Source organism: Callorhinus ursinus, unplaced genomic scaffold (assembly GCF_003265705.2).
Source record: "Callorhinus ursinus isolate GAN/ISIS: 27379988/994484 unplaced genomic scaffold, GSC_fseal_2.0 scaffold84, whole genome shotgun sequence".
NCBI lineage: Eukaryota > Metazoa > Chordata > Mammalia > Carnivora > Otariidae > Callorhinus > Callorhinus ursinus.
The window spans coordinates 2,542,179-2,565,676 of record NW_027397146.1 but is presented as its reverse complement, the minus strand read 5'-3'; the positions used below and the strand labels follow the sequence as shown (position 1 = coordinate 2,565,676).

At 44.8% G+C, this 23,498-nt stretch overlaps 1 protein-coding gene across 6 annotated transcripts in view; it reads right to left on the bottom strand.

Moving 5' to 3' along the window:
• Nucleotides 1-6: 6 nt before the first annotated feature.
• Nucleotides 7-23,498, bottom strand: part of ZNF185 (zinc finger protein 185 with LIM domain) — a 61,643-nt gene continuing 38,151 nt past the window's right edge. For all 6 annotated transcript variants that reach the window (XM_073887928.1, XM_073887924.1, XM_073887925.1 and 3 more), the window contains 8 exons: nt 22,562-22,759; nt 10,046-10,243; nt 7,499-7,609; nt 6,362-6,442; nt 4,351-4,422; nt 2,395-2,497; nt 1,474-1,572; nt 7-516 (listed from right to left, as the gene is read on the bottom strand). In XM_073887928.1, the coding sequence (XP_073744029.1) occupies nt 1,474-1,572; nt 2,395-2,497; nt 4,351-4,422; nt 6,362-6,442; nt 7,499-7,609; nt 10,046-10,243; nt 22,562-22,759 (862 nt within the window). In that variant the 3' untranslated portion in view covers nt 7-516. The remainder of the gene's footprint in view (nt 517-1,473; nt 1,573-2,394; nt 2,498-4,350; nt 4,423-6,361; nt 6,443-7,498; nt 7,610-10,045; nt 10,244-22,561; nt 22,760-23,498) is intronic.

Sequence of the window (23,498 nt, the reverse complement as noted above, 5' to 3'; positions counted from 1 at the left end):
CCAATCCCTAGCATTCAATGTCTGCAATTTACCCACCAGACATCATCAAGTCTTCAACCTGGCCCCTCAGAAGCTTTAGGGGTTCTCCTGCTTTCAAGTCCCAAAGGTACACTTAGAGCTGTGACCTAGAATGTGGGTTTGCTCTCTGTCCCAAAAGTCAAGACACACTGAAACCCATGCTCCTGCCTATTGTACCAGACCACCTAAACTCAGGAGGCCAACCTGTCTTAGGAAAGCTAAGATTAAATTCTTGTTCAATACTTTTTTCTTGAGCCTGAAATAAGATCATGGACATAAAGTGCTTTCTTAAGTTATAAAAAGCTACAAACACAAGTAATTATCAGAGCATCATTAAGATACTCTACTGGATGTAAGCAGTTCAACTTGAGAGGGGCAAAAGCATGACGAAGTCAAATGGGGAGGGATAAAGTAAGGGAAGAGAAGCCAGCAACTTGGGGCAACTGGGGACAGCCAAACTTGTCCAGGAGTCATCAGCTTCTTCTCAGCCTGGAAGAACTAAAAGAAAATAGTAGTAGCTATGAGACTGGAAATACACATCCAATCCAATAACCAGTCAGAGGTTCTTGGGGTTGATGTTTCCAGGCATTAGGAGTAATAGTCCAGATTAATGTGTCTTCTAGAGAGAAGGCAGAACAGGCATGTAGCTGGCGGAGAGCCTGATTGCTACCCATTCCCGTTGCCTTCAAGGTAGATATTCTGCTCCGTGCTTCTAGCTGAGGAGGTGCTAAGGAGGAGGGGCTGCCAAGATCTGGAAAGGCAGTGTCCTCTGGGCACCAGGCCCCATGCAGTTCACACACTGGGGTCAATTCTGCTGGCTTTTAGCATGCAAAACTGTCTTCAAGCAGTATTGAAAATGCAGTCCAAAGGTGCCCAAGTAGCCCTTCCTGGTCAGGCCGGCCCCAGGATGGCACCATCCCCTCCCACACATGCCCCCTTATCCTGGCCTTTACCTGCTACTGGCCCCCCATCTGTATCTTGTTTTATTGAACACTTTGGTTTTGAGTCCTGATCTGATGCTATACAAGCAATTGTGGAGGTGGTCCAAGGGAATGTAGCAAAGAGCTCTGGATTTGGATTCGAAGTCCTGGGTTAGATCCTGTCATCCACTAGCTAGGTGTTTCCCCAGGCCCTTTTCCTTTTTAGGTCTTTATTTGCTTGTCCTCAAATGAGGCTAACAACACAGGCCTGGCCAGCATCCCAAGACAGCTGGAGGGCTCACCTGAGGTGGTACATGGAAGGTGTTTCTTGAGAGGAAGAGACCATGACCCCTGCAACTTAGAAGTGTCTGTGGGGGAGGGTCTTTATCTGTGCTATACCTAAAACTTCAAAGTCTCATAGGGCTTCCCTAAACACAAGGGTTAAGAGAGATAACAGTATCCTGGATTGAGACTCAGGGGGAGACCAGGGCACATTTCTTCTCCCTAATAAGTTTCCTGGCTACTTGGCACCCACCTAGAAGAGCTTCTCATAGCATTTCCCACAATGGATGGTGTCACGGTGAATGAAGATCTGATCCAGGAGCTCACCCATTGGTTTACTGCAAATCCCACACTGAAAGAGAAAGCAAGCTAGAGGTCAACATGCAAATGAAGCAACATAAATGGGTGGAGTGTGGAGGGTGCACCTGAGCAGACACTGAGCTGATGGCACATCCTGGACTTTGAAGCAGACAATAAAAAAGAGTTAGAAAACCGAGACAAACCTCAAACGAACAAAAAAACTCACACAAACTACCAGGTAGGATGATCACATAGTAGTCAGGAGCCCAGGTTTCAGAAATGGGCCTGGGTTTGAGCCCTAAATCCACTACTTATTAGCCGGGTGAGCTTGGGCAAGTTACTGAGGCTCTCTGAGCCTCTATTTCTTCATATACAAAATAGGCACAGTGGCAGGCTACCATGAGGATATAGTGAGGTAGTCCACATAGGGTATTCAACCTGGGAACATACACAAAGTAAGTCATTGCTGTTACAGGAGAGCTGTGGGACTTTAGTTGTGATGTTTAAGGTCCAAAGAAGGTGATATGAAAATCTAATAAAAGGGAAGGCTGTTTACAGGAGTGTAGCTCTGCTTTCCTCATGACTCTTATACCTGTCACTCTCGTGGACACCTAAAGGACAAGAGTGGCCAGCTCTCTGCAGCAGGCCTTCCTGCAGACAGTCTTGAATAAGAGAAGTCATGAGTCCCCAGGGGTCTGGGTCTCCAGTGATTTCCAAGCCTGCCCTGGGCTGAGCCTTCTCCTTATTCAGCTCCCAGTCCTGCCAAGCCTCTGACATGCAGCACAATCACACAGAGATCAAGCCTTCTTTACACTCTGATCCATGAGGCTCCCTAACTCTGGACCATGTTAGCAGCACCACCCTTCTTCCTTACCTTAAAGCAATAGTCATGGCAGCAGATGCCAAGATGCTCTAGGGTAATCTTTGGACAGTCTCTGATCTCCTGGTTGCAGTAAGTACAGATCCTTCCACTTGTTCTGTGAGATGAAAAACAAGAACCTGGCAGTCAGGCTGACATGCAGACTACTGATGTGATGCAGTCAGACCTTCTGGTTTGACACAGCCAGACCTAAATGCCCAGATTCTCAGCCTGCCATCTTTTTCTGTAGTGTGCAATTGGTTGCATATCCCTGGGCTGGATTGGGTCTCAGCCCACTGTAGACCCTCATGATATTTCCAGAAATTGGTCATGTAGCTTCACCCTACTTGCAAATCATATGGGGACCACAAGACCTCCTGGTATGATTCTTGTTCCAGGCAGCTTGCCTCTCCCTGACCCTTTGCCTAGCATATTGGGGGTACTACCCCCTCTAGAACAGGAAGACCCATGTCTTCTTCTACAGGAGACATACTCTTGTATGCCCTACCTGGCCCCCTGTCTTGATGACCCTTCTCTTCATGCCTGGGACCAGTAAACCTTGCCTCTCAGACCCTACACTCTTGAACCCACCCTGCCCCATGATACTCCAAGGACCATCACAAAGACAGTATGGCTGTAGAGCCTGCTGGGACCTCATGTTGAAGTTCTAGATTCTAACTTCTAGGCTGAGTATCTCCCCACTTTGAGGATCCCTGCCTTTGTTCCTGAGAGTCACCCCTGCTTTTCCTCCTCAGAGACAACCTGCTGAAAGTGCCGGCCTGCCCTGATCCTTCAGGTGTAAACTGTGAGTGCTTTCTTCCAGAGATTTGAGTATGCTTTTGACAGGAGCTAGGGGTGGTGCTACCAACCTGGAGCCACATAGGCTCCTCCCTTCAAAGGCTCAGAATTACCGTGAGCATCTCAGGTTTGGTCCCTCCCTCATGCTGCTGGCCCAGGGCTCAGTCTCTTGACAGGGTTGCTAAAGACTCCTGCCTTTATCAAAGCCCTGTTCCCCCCTCCCCCATGTATTTTACCATCACCAGTTTCAGCTCACAGTTAGTCAGATAATACAGTAGAAACATCCCTGACCTCGGAGTAGTCAGGGACCCGGGGTTTAGTCCTGGCTCTGCCACTAACTCATTGTGTAACATAAGACATATTATTTATTCTTTCCAGGCTTGTTTCCTCCACTGTGACCCCAGTGAACTCCATCTCCAAGACTCCTTTCTCTTCTGTTTCAAGAATTTTTTTTTAAAGATTTTATTTATTTATTTGAGAGAGAGAGAGCACATGAGAGGGGGAGGGTCAGAGGGAGAGGCAGACTCCCCACTGAACAGGGAGCCCGATGCGGGACTCAATCCCGGGACTCCAGGATCATGACCTGAGCTGAAGGCAGTCGCTCAACCAACCGAGCCACCCAGGCGCCCTGTTTCAAGAATTTTGAAACAGGACTTCTTTATCATTAAGACCATCCTGTGACCACTGTCATGTAGTGACAGCTTTTGAAACTGCTGAATGGCAGCCTCATTCAATTCAAATGAATGGCTCTCTCTGGTTTCTTGATGATCGCAACCCACTTTTCTTAACTTTCCACCCACCACTCTCTTTTGTAGTTCAGGTTTTTTTTTTTTTTTTCTTTCTGGTCATATGTGCAGGTTTATTAAGTGATCATTTACATTCTAATCCCAAGGCCTCTCCTGCTGACATGAGCTCCCTGGGCTTTCAGACACCACCATTTCCCTTCTTAGTAGCCCTCTGAGTTTGCCTTCTGGTCTTAGCTGGGTTCAAAGGTTGCCACAAGTGTAACATCCCAATAAGGGAAGCATCATCCAAGTAGTGGTGTGACAGATCTGCAAGTGGATCAGAAGCAGCCAAGCACAAGACAAAAGCAAATGGACTCTGTGTGGAAATGTCCCTCAGCTGTTTCTTCTCTGTAGACCTGAGAGCTCCCTGGTAAGATAGTAGACTTACCTCTTAGAGTACAGAGAGCTGTCACATGCAGGTTTCTTCTCCATGTCACATGAGTCCTCAGTGCTTCTAATACTGCAGAGAGTATGATGGGAGCAAGATGACTACCACGGTCATGAGTGGAAATGTTTTGCTAATATTAACCTTGTGGCCACAAGCCGAGACATGATTCTGCATGACCCACCATCATCTGTTATGCTGAGTGGCAGGGAAAGCTTTGAACTTCATGCCAGAGAGGCATAATTCTCTTGGAGAAGAGCCTTTCCAATGGGGGGGGGCAGAGAATACCTGCCATGCTGAGGAAGATGACAAGATTCACTGATCAGTAGGATGGGATCAGGGCTTTTCTCCCCACATACGTGTCTGCGTTACAATGTGACAGTCACCAGGAGCCCACTCGCAGCAGAAATCAGACATTAGGAATGAGAACAAATAAAAGAAGGAAACATTCTAACATATCACCTGTGCTTGAGTTACGGGGGGATTGAGGTGAAGTTTTTTTTTTTAATTTTTGTATCTTCATTTTTCAGTAGTATGACTTTTGATAATAAATACAAATGGTTAAAAAAATAAAATCCTATTGCCAGGAAAATGTGACTAGCTACAAGCCATGGGACACACGTTAGTGATACCGCCCAGGTTCTGGTTTTTGTTTTTGTTTTTTTTTCTGAGCATTAAGTTTATCTCTAAGCTTCCTGGAAGGTAAAGTGAAAGGAGAAATCACACTAGACTGTACAATCCTCCAATAAAGAAACTCTACTGCTTTTTTCATAAGATATAACATCTTAACTGAATGTAAAATTCAATTTTAAAATACATTTAATTGTCAGACTGTGTAAGAATTAAACTTAACAGAGTGGTGGGAATGGGAGGAGAAAAACCAGGAGATAAGAGTACAATCAAGTGACACTCATAGACGCAAATGCTAGATGGCAAGGACAGCTCCCTGAAAAAAAAAAGCCATAGAGATGGAAAATAGATCAGTGGTGGCCACAGCCTATGGCTGATGGTGTGGGGGGTTGCTAATGGGTATGGGGTTTCCTTTTGGGGTGGTGAAAAAGTTCTGGAATTGGATGGTGGTGATGGTTGCAAACATGGTGAATGTACTAAACACCACTGAATTATATACTTTAAAGAGTGAATTTTATGATATGTGAGTTGTATCTCAATAAAGTTATTGACAAAAACCACCCTAAGGAATTACAGATGAAGAAACTGGGCTCAGGAAGACTGAACATCAAAAATGACCCAACCAATGGGGTCAAACTGGGGCTTGTACTTGACACCTATGGTCATTATTCCACAGTACCAGTGAAAGCTGGTTCAGAATCCCCAGAGGCCCAATCCCGAAGTAAGGCCAGGGTGTTCCTCTCTGTTACTAAAATCCTCATCCTAGCGGTGAGATGATGTGTCATAAAAAAACATTCCCAGAGGAATGCTGTCCCGGTGCACATTACTTTTTAACTGAGGTGGCATGAAGGTATCTTTCCATGTGGCATCACAAAGCAACCAGATGAAGAGATGATGACTGAAAAGTTACGCATATATCAGGATCTGCAGTCAAACGTGTGTTCAATGTGTGCAGTCAAACATGAGGCACCCTGGCATGCTGGAAAGAGCATGGGAGCTTAAGAGAGGAGCCCTGTGCTCTGAAACATGATGGAATTAACTAGGTAAAAAGTCCTTAAGGGCCTTGTCAGCTCTGTAAAGAGCAAAGCTCTCAGAATTTTACTAAAGAAAGCTTGTCTACCAACAAACAAAGCTAGGCAGAAAGGGATGGCACTGGAAGTGGGGTGTAGGATGAACTAACAATAGAGGGGGAACACAAAAGCACTGACTTAGGTAGAACAGCTTGAAATTCATAAATCATGTCTGTGGGCAATTAGATCATTCACCCATTCAATGGGTGATTGAATCATTCTGTATAATGATTATACAGAAACAACTCTGGGCCAAGCCCCGGACGAGGCACTGGGGATCCAGGATCATGGAAGGATCTCGGACTTGCTCTTACCTGCTGTAGCATGAAGACACTGGCTTCCCGGAGGATACCTCACTAGCATTCATGTATTCCTTCACAAAGAGAATCCCTTTGCTGTAGAAGGAGCACAGTAGAACAGAAAGAGGTATACTGAAAGATTCCAGGGGACTGGGCCTGGCCCAAAGGAGGGGTCCAGGGCTAGGAGGGTTCCCACATGGTTTGAAGGAAGTAAAGGAACTCATGGTAAATCCCGGGAGTAGAAGTGCTGATGGGTTCTAGCTACCACCAGGCAAGGAAAATGGCAAACAGGAGCTGCTGCCCACTGAGCACACCGTGGACTGGGCTGAAATTGAAGCCTGCTATGTGCAGATTTGAGAACCCTAGAAAAAGGTTCCCTGGAGCCAATGTCAATATGCTTTCCTTCTTCACGTAGATCTCTACGCTATGGGAGGCTTGTCCCCCACCTCCCCAGACTCCAGTACAGTGAACTTTCCATCCTCTCTGACTGCATTTTCTTTCCCTTTCATCTGGCCCAGGATAGCCTTCAAGCTGCAGACATAGACTGTTGGTCCTTGCCACTCTGTGTGAATCTCCACCAACAACCTAATCTCTCCCTTCTCCATCCTAGATAGGTCCCTGGCAACACTGGAAGTCGGCCTCATGTTGGGCTCACCATGGCCCTGAATTTGGCCTTTATCAACCTGGCTTGATGTTATCAGAGGGCCCTCTGATTTCCCTGGCCCCCCTCCACCTCCTCGGCCTCCCTGCAATAGCTAATATTGCAGGTGAAGCAGTGGGTGCGCACCTCCCCTACAATGAGTAATGGGAGGGAGACGGACATGGGCCCTGGCCTCAGTGGGCTTTCTCTGGCCTTCCCACACATGTTCCTCAAAAGATATTATTAGCAGGGTATTACAGATGGCAAAGCACCAGGAAGTGCCACCTCAGCTTCTCACTGGGGATATGATAAGACTCTGTCCAGGCCTACAAACAGGACTTTATGTTGGGGAGATTTGGGCTACATTACGTGGCCTGTTGACCAATGGGATGCTGGGAGTTGGGGGTGGTACTAGAGCTAACATCAGGGAAGTGACATGGGATAAAAACCAAGTCCTTTAGCTCTAGGGAGGATATAGCTCAGAGAACACTTCCCAGGGTGTCTCTTCTTACCTGGTTGAACTGGAGTCCAATTCACTTGGGGAGGCTGGGATGTAAACATGAGGCTGCTCAGTAGAGGCAGCGACGGTAACAGTGACCATACAACTCGAGGGGTTTCTCACTCTGAAGGAAGTAAATGGAGGGGTGAGTGTGTAAACATTGAGAGCTGACATCTTCCAGCATCAAACAGGGTTTGGGGAGCCTACTCCTGAGACTGCCACTTCAAGGAGTTTAAAAATATGCCAATGTTTTTAAACAACCCATGCAAATCACTGACCTTGTGTTTTACAAGGTTCCTGAGATCAGTGGGTGGAACCACTTACTTTACAGATAAGAAGACCCAGGTGAAGTGACTAGGGAACACTGTGAGTCAGTGGTAAGACTTTAATTTTAGAGTTTCCTTCCCCATTACAGCCAAAGGCCTTGGCCTGTGACTCACTTGGTCTGAGGAGAGCATGGGAGCTACCAGGGCCTTGACAGACACAGTCCAGCTCACCTCCTTGCTGGATGGGACAGCCCCTTCCAACACCAAGGGAGAGAGGAACAAATAAATTTAGGCAGCACCAAAGAAGAGACTTGGATGCACCTCATTTTTGGAAGGCATCCGACATGAGCAGAGGCAAGAAACTGACACGTATGATGGTTTTTCTGAATATCTACCACTTGGCTGCACACGCAGCCGTTGGCCTGGAATCTGACCTCCTAGCTGGCTCACAAGTTTTTTCTCTGACCAGGCCCTTACTTGCTCTCACTCTGCCCGCTGTAGGTCAGGGCATGCTGCTGGGCACCACCACTGCCCCCCCCCCCATTGTGTGCCATTCACTTCACAAATACCCACTCTCCAGTGGCCTTGGGACAGCTCTATGGGCACATACTGTCGTGGGCTAAATTTGGCTTCTTTCCAACATGTTGCTGCTCAGACCAACCTCTGAATGTGGCTGCTTCCACCTGGCCCGGGCTCTGGGGCATCGCTCCCTTGCTAGAGAATCCAGTGCCCAAGTACACAACTAGAGATGGAAACTGGAGGAGATGGACTAGCTGGGAGGGGAGGCCCCACGGGAAACTGGAAAGACAGATAGGGGATAAAATACAAAGCCAGAGAGTGAGAAGAAACTGACTGCAAGAGGAAGGAACAACTAGCAAGTGTCTGGCATCCTGGTCCACACCCAGCACAAGAGCTGAAGGGGCAGTAGAACTGAGGGGGGCAAGGGAAGAAAATATCCCATGGGGATCCTTCCAGGACTGCAACGTGAGCAATCACAGACCTCCACCAGGAGGGCTCCTATCCCTGGTCAGGTAACATCCCATCTCCTTCTAGTCTACAAGGCCTAGCCCTGGCCCTGCCCACCTGGTCTCCTTCCCCCTCCTCACCTCACTTCCTACCCTTCAACCACAGAGCCCTTCTTCCAATCTCTTCTCCTCAACTCCCTCTCCCGTCTTGGTCTTTGTACATGCTGCCCGCTTGTGTCTTCCCAGGTTCTCTTCCAGTCTGGCACCTCCTTGTGCTTCAGGTTTCAACTACACTGTCCCCTTCTTAGCAGAAAAGCTTTCCCTGACCATCCTAGCTACAATACCCCCTGTCCTGGTCTCTCTCCATTAGAGGACCCAGTTTCCTTCTTTTCTGGGCTTATCACAAATGGAGAGGCAACAGATACAGCACAGTGATAAGTAGTACAGGCTCTGGACTCTGCTTTCTAATCCCTGTCAGGCCACTGCCTGGCTGAATGACTACTGGCAAGCTATTCAACCTTCCTCTGCTTCAGTTTCTGTTCTGTAGATCTGAGATAATAATAGTACCCCCCCATATGGTTGGTGTGAAAATCAAGTGAGTACACACAAAGCACAAAAACGGTGCCTGTACATTTTTAGTACACAGCAAATGCTAGTGGTTATCATTATGGTATTATTGCTATAGTGTTTATTCGTTGGTGCACCATGTGCTCCCTGAGGGTGAGCGGGCAGGGCGCTTGCCTTCTTGTTCAATGTGTATGTGGCTGCTACCTACAACTGGCTCACGGGAGATACTTATATACTGTCTCTAGGGCCATAGCTCTTGGTTATTTCTAAACTCGTGGCCACCTTGGGGAAAGATCTCCAGAGAGCAAAGGGAGCACCCAAATGTTGCCATGCAAGGCCACCCTGGCTGGCAGTGGTGGCAGTGGAAGAGTTCATCCAACATCATTTATCTCTGGGGAGCTCCCATCCACACCAGGACACACCTTCCCCAAGAGACCTCCCATCTCCGTTAATGGCAAAGGCATTCCATATCCTCTCCTGACCCAGGTTTTCATGCTCCAAAGGGCTGCCAGAAAATATGATACTCTGTGCACTTTCTCTGTTCCAGGCTTGGTCTAACAAACTGGATGCTATAGCTCCAGACTGAAGCCCATGAAGACCTACCCCTGGGGCATTCATTGCTGGTCACCTTCCCACTACCTCCCAGCCACTCACACCTGCAGAAAGTAACAGATTTGCCTAACATGTTATGGCTTGTTCTGCATGGTGGCCCATCAAAAAAACCTGGGCTGTAGCAGTGGCCCAGCACAGCATAACCCTTACCTGCTGGCCTGGCTGTCCAGTTCTACAAGCTGCTCAGGTCTTCTGGGGCTGCTCTGTGGCTCTGGGGTCCTGGGGGCTGCAGGCTGCTGGGACGGTGCAGCTGGGTCTCCCTGGCCACCTCTCAGGGCTGTGGGCTTCTCCTGCCAGGTCTCTCCCACCTTGGAAGCCACATTCTTCTCTTCAGAACCAGCCAAGGTGCTGAGGAAGAATAAATATCCTTATGGAGCAAGTGCTTTGGGACCAGTCCTTCTTTACCCACTGCCTGCTGATGTCACCTCCTGTGGCCATAGTGGGCTCCTCTTCCAGAAGATGGGGAAGAGGAGAGCCCAGCATGGCCCCCACCACACGGAGACCAGTCTTTCTCGTCTTTGGGAGAATCCCACTACCACTGCTCCCCCTCCCACCTGACAAAGACTCTGAGAACACATGATGACTTCAATGAGGTTTTAAAAGACAGTCTTCTAGCTGGAAACAAACAGTGGCATTCCTGTCCCAGTCTGTCTGTCCTGCCTAAAAAGCCTCAAGCCATCTGGTTTTCTCCCCAGGCCCTGGTGCTCAGAAGACCTGAGCAGCCCCACAGAGGCCCAGCTCTCTCAGGAGCTTCTCCCCTAGGCTCCCCTGGCGGGCTGGGTGAGGGTGACAAAAGGGAAACAGTGCCGTTATGCTCACTAATTTTCAAAGAGGCTGGTGACCCCACAACGGGTCACCAACCCCCAAAGCCTCCCAGCCAGACCAGAAATGTGTGACTCGGCCCATTTGTGATCCTCGCGCGCCATCTGGTGGATGGTGCGGACAAGACTGCAGCTTAAACCATGCCAAGATCCATCTTGCCCAGGGCAGCCATTTTCCTTATTGATGGTCACATTTCCCAGCTGGCACCGTGGTCGGAGCTCTTGGCTGCAGGAAATGGCGGTGCACGCGGATGCACACATGCTGAAATGTGTAGGAGCTCAGCACGCGCAGAAGCAGGCACATACGTATTGTTGTGGCAGCTTTATTTTCACAGTTAGGAGTAATTTGTCCTTTATTGCTAAGTAATCACAGCTATTATTACGAGGCAATCGCATTTTCATCCCCTTTTTACAGATGAACAATCTGGGGTGAGGGTCCCTTTGCCCCTCATAAATAGCAATCAAAGGGCGCCTGGGTGGCTCAGTGGGTTAAGCATCTGCCTTCTGCTCAGGTCATGACCCCAGGGTCCTGGGATCAAAGCCTGTGTCAGGCTCCTTGCTCAGCGAGGAGTCTACTTCTCCCTCTCCCACTCCCCCTGCTTGTGTTCCCCCTCTCTCTCTCTCTCTCTCTCTCTCCGTCAAATAAATAAAATCTTTAAAAAAAATGGCAATCAAGATAGAACTTCAATTCCCTCCCGGGGTTCAGTCTGACCATATAGCCAGCTCTACACTTCCATCACTAAGTGGAGATGGAACTGGGGTGGAAGCAGAGCAAGAGTTCATTACTTAAACGTCCCAAACAAACAAACAAACAAACAGGCCCTTCTCAACCTCAGTTTCCACCCCCACAACAGCCAAACCTTATGAAAGAGCTGTCTACACTCACTCTTGTGACTTCTTCATTCCTTTTTCCTTGTCAACTTTCCCCTGAAGCTACTATTGCTTCCCAATATCCCAAATTATCTGTGCCTAGCGCCACTATGTGGTCCTTTAGGCCCCTGGATCTCCAGGATCTCGGGGATCCCAAAAGCAACCATCTGAAGCCAAAAAACCCAATTTGAATGCTCTGGATATTTTATCCAGGTAGACAAATCTTAGAGACACCCCAAGGGCTGTTTCTCCTTGGTCCGTCACTCCAAACTTAGTCTACAGTCTCCATAAGATTACTATCAGGACAAAAACATTTCTTAAAAGCTCCCTCTACAAATATTAGTAGGAAGCTTTAGCCTTCACGTTGAGCAGGTAACCTCAGTTTCTCCCATCTGCCACAAACACAACTCTCATAAAAAAATTAAGTGGGGCAAAGATGAGAGCCAACACTTATAAAACCAGTGAGTTTCGTGGTTGTGTGTTTATAACTGACTCATGGCTGAAAAGTTAGAATTAAAGCCATGAAATCTCTCTTTTTGTACCTATCTGTATGTTTATGTATATATGTATGTTATATATGTGTAATATTTTCCTGTCTCTAGAAAGTATACCAAATTCACTTACAAAGTCCCTTATCCTCTATTCCAAATGACTTAGAGATAAATAAGCACTTACACAAATTAAATATTCCTAAGACTTTCATAAATTAAATAAATTCTAAACTTTGAGTGTAAAAAACCAGTATTCTTACAAAAATTAACCCAAATATTTTAAAAGTTCAAGTTCAAAACATTTAGCTAAATCTTTGGCAAATAAGACTAGTTTAATATTCCTAGTTTAATAAGAACAGTTATGTCTCATGAGTTATCAACCTTACTCTAAGCACATATTTTTATTCTACTTGAGTATAATCTTCCTAAACTTAATGGGTTTACTAGCACAATAAGCTAGTATCACATCTACTAGGTGTTTAAGATAAAAAAAATATACATTTGCTTTTAATCAAACTGAGTCATTATTCTGACAAACTCTATTTCAACAGTAATTATGTTTTATAATATGTCAGCTTAAAGACAGTTTCCAAGATCTTTTTGGAAATTTAAAACCTTAGATTCATGCTAAATTAACAGATATTTGCTAAATACCTAGATCATTTCAAAGTAAGATAAAATACTGAAACATTAGTTACTAAGCCTAAGTTTAAGTTTATATACTTTTTGCTGCTTATTTTTTATAGTACAGAGAGTCTGTAGATAGATTTGTTAATAAATGTCTTCATTTGTCCACACTGAAAAATTATATTATAAAAAAGTATGTAACTATAAAATTTTATGACATATATATTCATAAGCTTTACTAGTCTACTGCAAAATGCTGGTATATGACAAACAGTTCAAAATGATCTACCTCCTAGTTTTCTCTGTAAAATAGAAGTTACTAATAGTTAAAAATTATAATCAGTATGTATAAATGAGACTACTAAAAGTAATTAATGGCAAAGGAGAACAACTTTGTATGCAAGGTATGCAAATATATTTTTGTTATATAAATATATATTTGTTATAATATATTTTTATAAATATAAATACATTATATATAAATAATATATTTTTGTAAATAGAAGTTTTGTCCTAAATTAACCAGTGGTTCCAAAAGCCTTGCAAGATGAAATGTAAATGGATATTTTTAAAATTATAAAATGTTTACAGAAAAGAAATTTTATTTGTTGTGGTCAAAATCTACTAAGTTTAATGAGATTATAATATTTTCAAAAAGAGTTCTAGTGTCAAGTATCGTACTGATACAAAACTAAAATTTGGCTTTCTCTCTGTTAAAATAACAAGATTTTCTTGGGGCGCGTGGGTGGCTCAGTTGGTTGAGCATCCGACTCTTGATTTTGGCTGAGGTCGTTATCTCAGGGTCGTGAGATCGAGCTCCATGTTGGGCTCTGCACTCAGTGTGGATTCTCTCTCTCTCTTCCTCTGCCCCTACCCCCCAATAAATAAGTAGAATCTTAAAAAAAAAAGATTTTCTTGGCTCATTGGCCTGCTCCTAATAAAAGGTTAAAGGTCTTTCTTTTTTCCTCAGTAATCTTTTTATTTTATTTTATTATGTTATGCTAATCACCATACATTACATCATTAGTTTTTGATGTAGTGTTCCATGATTCATTGTTTGCGTATAACACCCAGTGCTCCATTCACTACGTGCCCTCTTTAATACCCATCACCAGGCTAACCCATCCCCCCACGCTCCTCCCCTCTCGAACCTTCAGTTTGTTTCTCAGAGTCCATCGTCTCTCATGGTTCATCTCCCCCTCCGATTTCCCCCCCTTTATTTTTCCCTTCCTACTATCTTCTTTTTTTTTTAAACATATAATGTATTATTTGTTTCAGAGGTACAGGTCTGTGATTCATCAGTCTTACACAATTCACAGTGCTCACCATAGCATATACCCTCCCCAATGTCTATCACCCAGCCACCCCATCCCTCCCACCCCCCACCACTCCAGCAACCCTCAGTTTGTTTCTTGAGATTAAGAATTCCTCATATCAGTGAGGTCATATGATACGTGTCTTTCTCTGATTGACTTATTTCGCTCAGCATAATACCCTCTAGTTCCATCCACGTCATGGCAAATGGCAAGATTTTGGGTTTTTGATGGCTGCATAATATTCCATTGTGTATATGGACCACATCTTCTTTATCCATTCATCTGTCGATGGACATCTTGGCTCTTTCCACAGTTTGGCTATTGTGGACATTGCTGCTATAAACATTGGGGTGCACGTACCCCTTCGGATCACTACATTTTTATCTTTGCGGTAAATACCCAGTAGTGCAATTGCTGGGTCGTATGGCAGCTCTATTTTCAACTTTTTGAGGAACCTCCATACTGTTTTCCAGAGTGGCTGCACCAGTTTGCATTCCCACCAACAGTGTAGGAGGGTCCTCCTTTCTCCATATCCTTGCCAATATCTGTCGTTTCCTGACTTGTTAATTTTAGCCATTCTGACTGGTGTGAGGTGGTATCTCATTGAGGTTTTGATTTGGATTTCCCTGATGCCTGATGCAAATGATATATCAGATAAAGGGCTAATATCCAAAATCTATAAAGAACTTATCAAACTCAACACCCAAAGAACAAATAATCCAATCAAGAAATGGGCAGAAGACATGAACAGATATTTTTCCAAAGAAGACATCCAAACGGCCAACAGACACATGAAAAAGTTTTCCTCAGTAATCTATTGTGAAAAATGATGAACGGAAACCTCACTAAAATGGAGTCAGGAGGCCAGAAGTGGGAGCTCTCATGCCCTACCACTCCTTCACGCCCTTTGCAAAACCAACAGGAAGAAGCCTATATTTTACTACTCCAGCAGGAGGAAGATATTCTCCTTGCCTGGCAACAGCCAAGCCCATGAGAGGCTCTCACAACTCAGCCAATGAGAAGCCACTACACTTAGAAGTCGCAGTTTACTCAAATGGACTTTTTTTAATGACAAGCCCTCCCAATGTGTTTCCCTTTCTTCTATAAAAGAGTGTTCCTCTCCTTTGTTCTCAGACTTGGTTTTGCTGTTGTTTTTGTGTCCTGAATTGCAATTCTCTGCTATTCCCAACTAAATCCATTCTGCTGGTAAAATAACTGCCTATTTTATTTTTAAGGGTAACATGATCTAAAAAGCTAAGTTTTTATGTCTTATCAAACTAATGTCTTATTCTTTATGTTGACTTTATCATGTCCTCAATTATTTTTAAAAGGCCTTAATTTTAAAGGAGCTAAGAGTGTTTACAATCATGTTACCTTCTATGTTTACTTTAAATTTTTTGTCACTTTGATTTAACAGATAACCAAGTATTAAATTTCTCACTATCCCATAATCTTAATCAAATGTTCAAAACTCCTGATTACATTTGACATTTTGCCTTCCCCAGATCAAATCTGAAATATCTTTTACACCTAAAACTGACACTGGGATTTCCCAGAAGGCCCAAACAGTTTATTTGTTCTTTCACCTTTTAACAAGAGAAGTACTAAACTAATTAGGTTTATTTAATATTGTATAAATTTTATGGGAAGCACTGTCAGATCCAAAAATAATAATGCTGAGCCTTTCCTAAATTAAATTTTGAGGAGTATAATTTTAACTATATAAATATTTCAGAAATTATATAAAATTCCTAGAGATTTGTTAGTGCCCTCACTGTCCCTGATATTGCTCAGAGTCGTGCTGCTGCCTGGCCCAATATTAAACAACAACAGCTCAAAGTTATTAGTCATAATTTCAATTATTTTTAAAATATATTTTAAATTAAATAACTTAAATATGTTCTTACTACCATATGTTTGCTCTCTCACTAGCTTGAAACTTTCCCTTTTAAAAAGGCCACTACTTTTGTTAGAACAGGGCCACTAAACTTTTGTTAGAAAAAGTACACCCACATGGGGAATTCTGGCTCTTTCAAGTGACTCAGGAATCCATTTCATCAGTTAAGTCATCTAAGAAATCCAACAAGTTTGGGGTTTATAATATACTAGGTGATGAGAAACAGTTTTGTTACCCAGTTTTACAACTGATTAGAAAATGGATAAAAATGTTACCTCTATGGCATTTAAATCTCGGTATTGAAGACATTAGTAATATCTATATTCAAAGAAGTATCCTATCATGTATTTCTTAGTGGTTTAAAAAATATTCTTCCAGGGGCGCCTGGGTGGCTCAGTCGGTGAAGCGTCTGCCTTCAGCTCAGGTCATGATCCCAGGGTCCTGGGATAGGGCCCCGCATCAAGCTCCCTGCTCAGTGAGGAGCCTTCTTCTCCCTCTGCCTGCTGCTCCCTCTGCTTGTGCTCTCTCTCTCTCTCTCTCTCTGACAAATAAATACATAAAATCTTAAAAAAAAAGAAAGAAAGAAATCCAACAAGTTCTTCCTCTATCCCCCAATTATATTGTCCTTATCATTGTTGGTCTTCTGAAATGATAGAGCTAATGAACTATAAAAATTAAAGTTTTCTAGGGCACCTGGCTGGCTCAGTTGGTAAAGCGTGAGACTCTTGATCTTGTGGTTGTAAGTTCGAGCCCCACTTTGGGTGTAGAGATTACTTAAAAATAGAATCTTTAAAAAAATTTAAAGTTTGCTAAACTGATGGAAGAACTCAATCTCCTGTGGCCTAAGGTTTTACCCTTAAGCACTGACTGTCCTCTGATCCTCTTCTGCTGGATCACACCAACTCTTCCCATGTGAAATAATACGTGGTCCACCCAGGAGAAGTCCCTATTCTGTATGGGCTCTGGAAGAGTTTAACCTGGCCAATTCAGACATTCTAAAATAGAAGGATTTTTCCAATCTTCTGTCCACTCTCCCTTACAATTCTGCTGTTATCATTGCCTACATCCCTGCAGTTCTCAGTTGGCTTCCCTCTACACTTCCTGGAATCCCAGGCAAGTTAAGCCTTATCCACTAGTAGGTTTGCACTGACTGGCTTTCCTCCTGGTGTACGCCCAGACTGGGGTTGAGGGACTGCTTGCTACTTTGGACTATCAGCAGCAGTCGTCCTTAATCCAGGCCCACTGGATTCCAAATGCCAAATGCCACCCTTCCTGATGAGCCTAGTCTACTAAGATGCTATGAGTGGCCAGACCCAAAGACTGGAAAGAGAAAACCCAGCCAGTTCTAGAAAGAAGACTTTCTACAGTTACACCCAGCATACTCCATGATTTAGACTACTAGGAGGAAGACAGGAAGGACATTTTCCAGGTATTGCTGCACATCTTAGAAATAGAATAGTGTTGCCAGGGCAACTTGTCCAGGCTGGCCAGGCACAGCTTCCATGTGAAAGCCAGAGCCTTGCCTCAGGTGCCCTTGTCTGCCAGTTTGTTTGAGTGTGCTGCCTTGGCTTGGTATCTCCATGGACTGGGCATTTGCTCTATTGGCTCCAGGCAGTGAAGCAGTAGCTTGGGGATAACCTGCCCACAACCTGGGCTGAAAGAGGTCACATCCTCCACCATGCTACACGAGCCACAAATATGGCTTTCTGACTGAACACTTCCCCTTCCCTCACTGTTCCCCCAAGTCTTATCAGTTGCCCAGTTCTAGGTCCATTATACTTATTTAGCAGTTCTGTCTCCATATCCATAGCTACTACCCTAGTTGGGGCCCCTTCATCTCTTACTTGGTGGACTGGAACCACTTCGTAGCTCTTCCCCCTGCCTCCACTCTTCCCACTTCCAGTTCATTCTTCACACTGCCACCATAGAGATAACCCTAAATCACAACTCTGATCATACCACTCCCCTGCTTAAAACTTTTCTGGCTCTATGTATGTGGGAATGTAAAATGATACAAAACAGCCACTGTAGAAAATGGCATGACGGTTTCTCAAAAAACTTAAACATACAATTACTATATGATCCAGCAATTCCACTTCTGGGTATATACCCAAAAGGACTGAAAGCAGGATCTCAAAGAGATATTTGTACACTCATGTTTATTGCAGTATTATTCACAATGACCAAAAAGTGGAAGCAGCCCAACTGTCTATTGACGAATGGATGAACAAAATGCAGTGTGTCTATATTATGCAATATTAATCAGCCTTAAAAAGGAAGGACATACTGACATATGCTACAACATGGATGAACCTTGAAGACATTAAGTTAACTGAAAGACACTAGTTACAAAAGGACAAATACTGCATAATTCCAATTCTATGAGGAACCTAGAGTACTCAAATGTATAGAAATAGGAAGTAGATTGGTGGGTGCCAGGGGCTGGGGAGTTATTTCATGGGGAAAGTGTTACAGTTTCGCAAGACAGAAAGCATTCTGGAGATTGGTCGCACAACATAAATGTACTTAATACTACTGAACTGCACACTTTAAAATGGTTAAGATAGTAATTTTTATGTTGTGTGAATTTTACAGTGATTTTTTAAAATTTTATTTTATTATGTTATGTTAGTCACCATACAGTACATCATTAGTTTTTGATGCAGTGATCCACGATTCATTGCTTTCGTATAACACCCAATGCTCTGTGCAGTACGTACCCTCCTTAATACCCATCACCGGGCTAACCCATACCCCCACCCCCTCCCTTCTAAACCCTCAGTTTGTTTCTCGGAGTCCATAGTCTCTCCTGGTTCGTCTCCCCCTCCGATCTCCCCCCTTCATTTTTCCCTTCCTTCTCCTGATGTCCTCCCTGCTGTTCCTGATGTTCCACAAATAAGTGAGACCATGTGATAATTGACTTTCTCTGCTTGACTTGACTCACTGAGCATCATCTCCTCTAGTCCCGTCCACGTGGATGTAAAAGTTGGGTATTCATCCTTTCTGATGGCTGAGTAATATTCCGTTGTATATATGGACCACATCTTCTTTATCCACTCATCTGTTGAAGGGCATCTCTGCTCTTTCCACAGTTTGGCTATTGTGGACAATGATTTTTTTAAAAAACTTTCCTGACTTCTCTTCATCCTCTGGAGAAAGTCCAAGTCCTTGTTAAGGCATAAGGATCTGACCCTGCCCATCTGTGAACATGTGGCTTTTGTCCTTTATTAGATTGATATGGTGTATTGGTGTCCCTAAAACCACCCCCAGGGTCAGTGATTCACTAGGAGGACTCCCAGGACTAAGTATATAGTCATCCTCAAGGCTAAGATTTATGACCACAAAAGGATACCAAGCAAAATCAGTGAAAGGAAAAGGCAGCGTTTTCATTCACAGCCCAGGATTATTTTTGGAGACGGGTCACATAGGCACTTTCTGCCTGGCATGTACCGAAATTCCCAACTCCCAGGAAGCAAGCAGAGAGTCAGCATAAAGTACATTGTTTGTACTAGTTATCCAGGTGGAAAGCCTTATCTCTTATCATTTAGAGAAAGGTTCATATCAGTGTAGAGAACTGTTTACCTTTTCAAGTTCCCAGAGGCACATCTTACAAGCAGAACTTTCTTTTTTTTTTTTTTTAAGATTTTATTTATTTATTCATGAGAGACAGAGAGAGAGAGAGAGAGAGAGAGAGGGAGAAGCAGGCTTCCTGCTGATCAAGGAGCCGGATGCAGGACTCGATCCCAGGACCCTGGGATCATGACCTGAGCTCAAGGCAGACACTTAACTGAGCCACTCAGGTGCCTCACAAGCAGCCCTTTCTAAAAAGAGCAGTCTCAGGCCTGCTAGGTTAACTATTGTCTGTAAAAGGGACACCTGGGTGGCTCAGGTGGTTGAGCGTCTACCTTGGGCTCAGGTCATGGTCCCAGGGTCATGGGATCGAGTCCCACATCGGGCTCCTTGCTCAGCAGAAGCCTGCTTCTCCCTCTCCTTCTGCCTGCTGCTGCCCCTGCTTGTGCTCTCTCTCTCTCTGACAAATAAATAAAATCTTTGTCTGTACACCATCTGCCCAACATCAACTTTTCCACTGTCTTCTCACCATAAACTACAGCCATATCAAACCACAGGGTGCTCCTCAAGCATGCAACACTTTGATCTACCCTTTAGCACAGGAGAGTCCCCTTACTCCTGAACTCCTCCTTCACCTTCTCACAGAGTTCTTCAAGAGGAACATTAACTGTCACCTCTGTGAAGCCTTCCCTGATTCAATGAGGCCAATCAAGTCACATACTCCTACTATGCTGCCATTATACCTTATCCATACCTCCTTGAGGTCAGGGGCCAAATTTTATTTGTCAGTATCCCCAATGCTTAGTACATGGGCTGGTAGTCACTAAGTAAAATTTGGTTTAATTATAGAATGTGTGGCTCATTAACTCACAGAAAAAAATCAAGGAGCCCACATTACTCTGCATATTCCTTCCACTGCCCCCCAACCTACATTTGCACTCATCCTTCCCTCCTGTCTCTAAGACAGAGCCATCTCCTTCCTTCCCAAGGCTCTAGAGCTTACCACCCTAAGCCCTTACCATAAATACAGTGACCCTTCACCTTTGGGTTTGCTCACTCTTTCTTCAAATATCAAACTCTCTTTACCCAGAGTATATTTCCTCACCTGAGCACATAAACCTACACTTTAAAAAGCCCTTCCCCTTATCCTGTAGCTGTGTTTATCTGCTCATCCATCCAATCTCCATCAATTCCTGGCCAACATTTTAGAAAGAGTTGTACACCTCTACCAACTGCACCACCTCACCGCCCACTTCTTCCTCAATCCATCATAAGTCAACCACAGTCTTTCTACTCCCATGATCTGCCCCTTGCTTAAAGCAGCCATAAACTCCATTTTACCAAATCTACGGGCTTATTTAAGGGTACACAGCATACTGGAAAGTTAGCTCAGCCTGGCTTGGTTTCCATGATGGTACTCTTTCCAGGTTCTTCCATTTATCCAAAACTTTCCTTCTCAGTACCCCTCTTCAGGTCCTCTTCTGCTAAAAGACCTTTCAATATTACTATCCAGAATTCTGATGCATCTGCCTTTGCTTCTCTCTTATTTTTCCTTTTTTTCATTGTATAGACTTGGAGTTTTAGGGGGCCAATAATTAACACCTCTTTTTTTAGACGAAAAAAGAACAGAAAACGGAGATAAATGTCAGCTGATGAAGGAGATGGCTTTACATGTAGAGCCAAAAAGCAGGGCTCCTATTGCATCCTTGAACCACAGGTCCTTACTCACCCAGCCAAGAGCCTGGCTGGACAACTGGCCCTGGGGGCTTGTAGACAGAAGCAAAGAACTCAAGGGGGAACCTTCTTGGCTGTACATCTGAAGCCATCTGCTTCCAAATACAAGGAGAATTACTGGCCAAGCTAGATTCATGAAGTTCCTGTTCTCAGTCTGTTAACCAATAAGCCATTCTTCCCCAAGAGAAGAGGAAGAGGAAGGGAGGCCAATAGTATCAACAAGAGACCAAGGAAACTCCATATCCATTAAACAACAACAAAACTGACATTAATAACATTAATATGTTACATTCATCATGAACAGACCAGACATGACTTGTATGAAGATTCCCTTCAGCTGCCGTGTGGAGAATCAGGCCAGGGGGTAAAAAGTAAGATGATGCAGGAAACCAGTTAGGAAAATGCTCAGCCAAGGGAGAGATGATAAGGCCACAAGTCTTGTTGTCTTATGAAAGGTAAAGGTGAAGGGAAGTGGTAGCCAAGGCTCTTCCAAGATTTCAGGATTGGTCAACTGGGTGGATGGTAATGGTTCCAGATCGTGGAAAGAATAAGCTGAGAGACAGTAAGGAAGTTGGGGGGAGGTGCCATGCAGAGATATGATAAGGTCATTTGGGTAATGCTGAATGTAAAGTGCCTGTAGGGAATCTGGATAACAATGTCCAGTAGGCCATGGAGTAAACAGGTCTAGAGTTGAGTGAAGATTATACTGGGGGCTACAGAGTAGATGAGGTTGCCTAGAAAATGTCAGTTATTATTCAGTCTCAATCTTCTCTCTCTCATTCTCTGACAGTGCCATTTTATACATACAAATAACCCTCATCCTACTTGGGACCCCCATCCTGGGAGACCTTCCTGCTTCACATGTCAGAAATTAGCAGTCCTTCTTACCTCCGGGTACATACACCTACTTCTATCACAGGCTCTATCCCAGCTACTTGCACCACAGGAAGCCCCTCAACACTGCTTCACACCCAGGGAGTCACCATCCCAACTCCACTCATGGGGCAGGAGTTTGAGCTCCTGGGTGTGTGAGTGCCAGGCACTGGCATAAACATGGGGTCAACGTGGATCCCACTTGGGGTACCTGGGTGGCTCAGTTGGTTAAGTGCCCGACTCTTAGCTTCAACTCACGTCATGATCTCATGGGTCATGAGATCGAGCTCCACATGCGGTGGGGAGTCTGCTTCAGGATTCTTCCCTCTACCCCTCCCCCCCCACTCTCTCTCTCTCTCTAAAATAAATAAATAAATCTTTTTAAAAAAGTGGGTCCTACCTGGGTCATGGCCCCTGACAAAATTTCACCTCAGGCAGGCAGGAGCCCAGCACAGCATAACCCTTACCTGCTGGCCTGGCTGTCCAGTTCTACAAGCTGCTCAGGTCTTCTGGGGCTGCTCTGTGGCTCTGGGGTCCTGGGGGCTGCAGGCTGCTGGGACGGTACAGCTGGGTCTCCCTGGCCACCTCTCAGGGCTGTGGGCTTCTCCTGCCAGGTCTCTCCCACCTTGGAAGCCACATTCTTCTCTTCAGAACCAGCCAAGGTGCTGAGGAAGAATAAATATCCTTATGGAGCAAGTGCTTTGGGACCAGTCCTTCTTTACCCACTGCCTGCTGATGTCACCTCCTGTGGCCATAGTGGGCTCCTCTTCCAGAAGATGGGGAAGAGGAGAGCCCAGCATGGCCCCCACCACACGGAGACCAGTCTTTCTCGTCTTTGGGAGAATCCCACTACCACTGCTCCCCCTCCCACTGACAAAAGCAGTCCCCACTCATAATGGAGAAAGCCTGAACTTCTGATGCTTTTGCCATCCCCTGAATCTGGCAAGGAGGAAGTGGCTTCTCAGCTATCCCACACATCAAGTTCTTTGGGAGATCTTCCTCCCTGGCCTCATGCCACACCTACACTTGAACACCCTTCCCATCACCATCCCTATCTGAGGTGCTTCCAAGGGCCTTGTTCTTTCTCCTGGTGCCTTCCCCATGACCTCTATGTGTGATGGTGCTGCTACCTGGAGGCCTCAAAGATGTTATATGCCCACTAGGCCAAGGATACTGAGTCGGGTTATTGAGAGCTTAAGCCAGCATTCTAGAAAATAAAAATCTAGTTCATCATCACCCGGATGGCTTAACCTGAACTCAAGCCTCCCAACATCAGCAGCATGCCTCCAATCACTGGCGGGGCTACCCTGGGATAAGAAGGTCACACTACCAGTTACCTCTAGCCCTGGGACTTTTTATTCACAGAAGTTAATCCCATAATATGTATGCTCCCTGCCTTTGAGC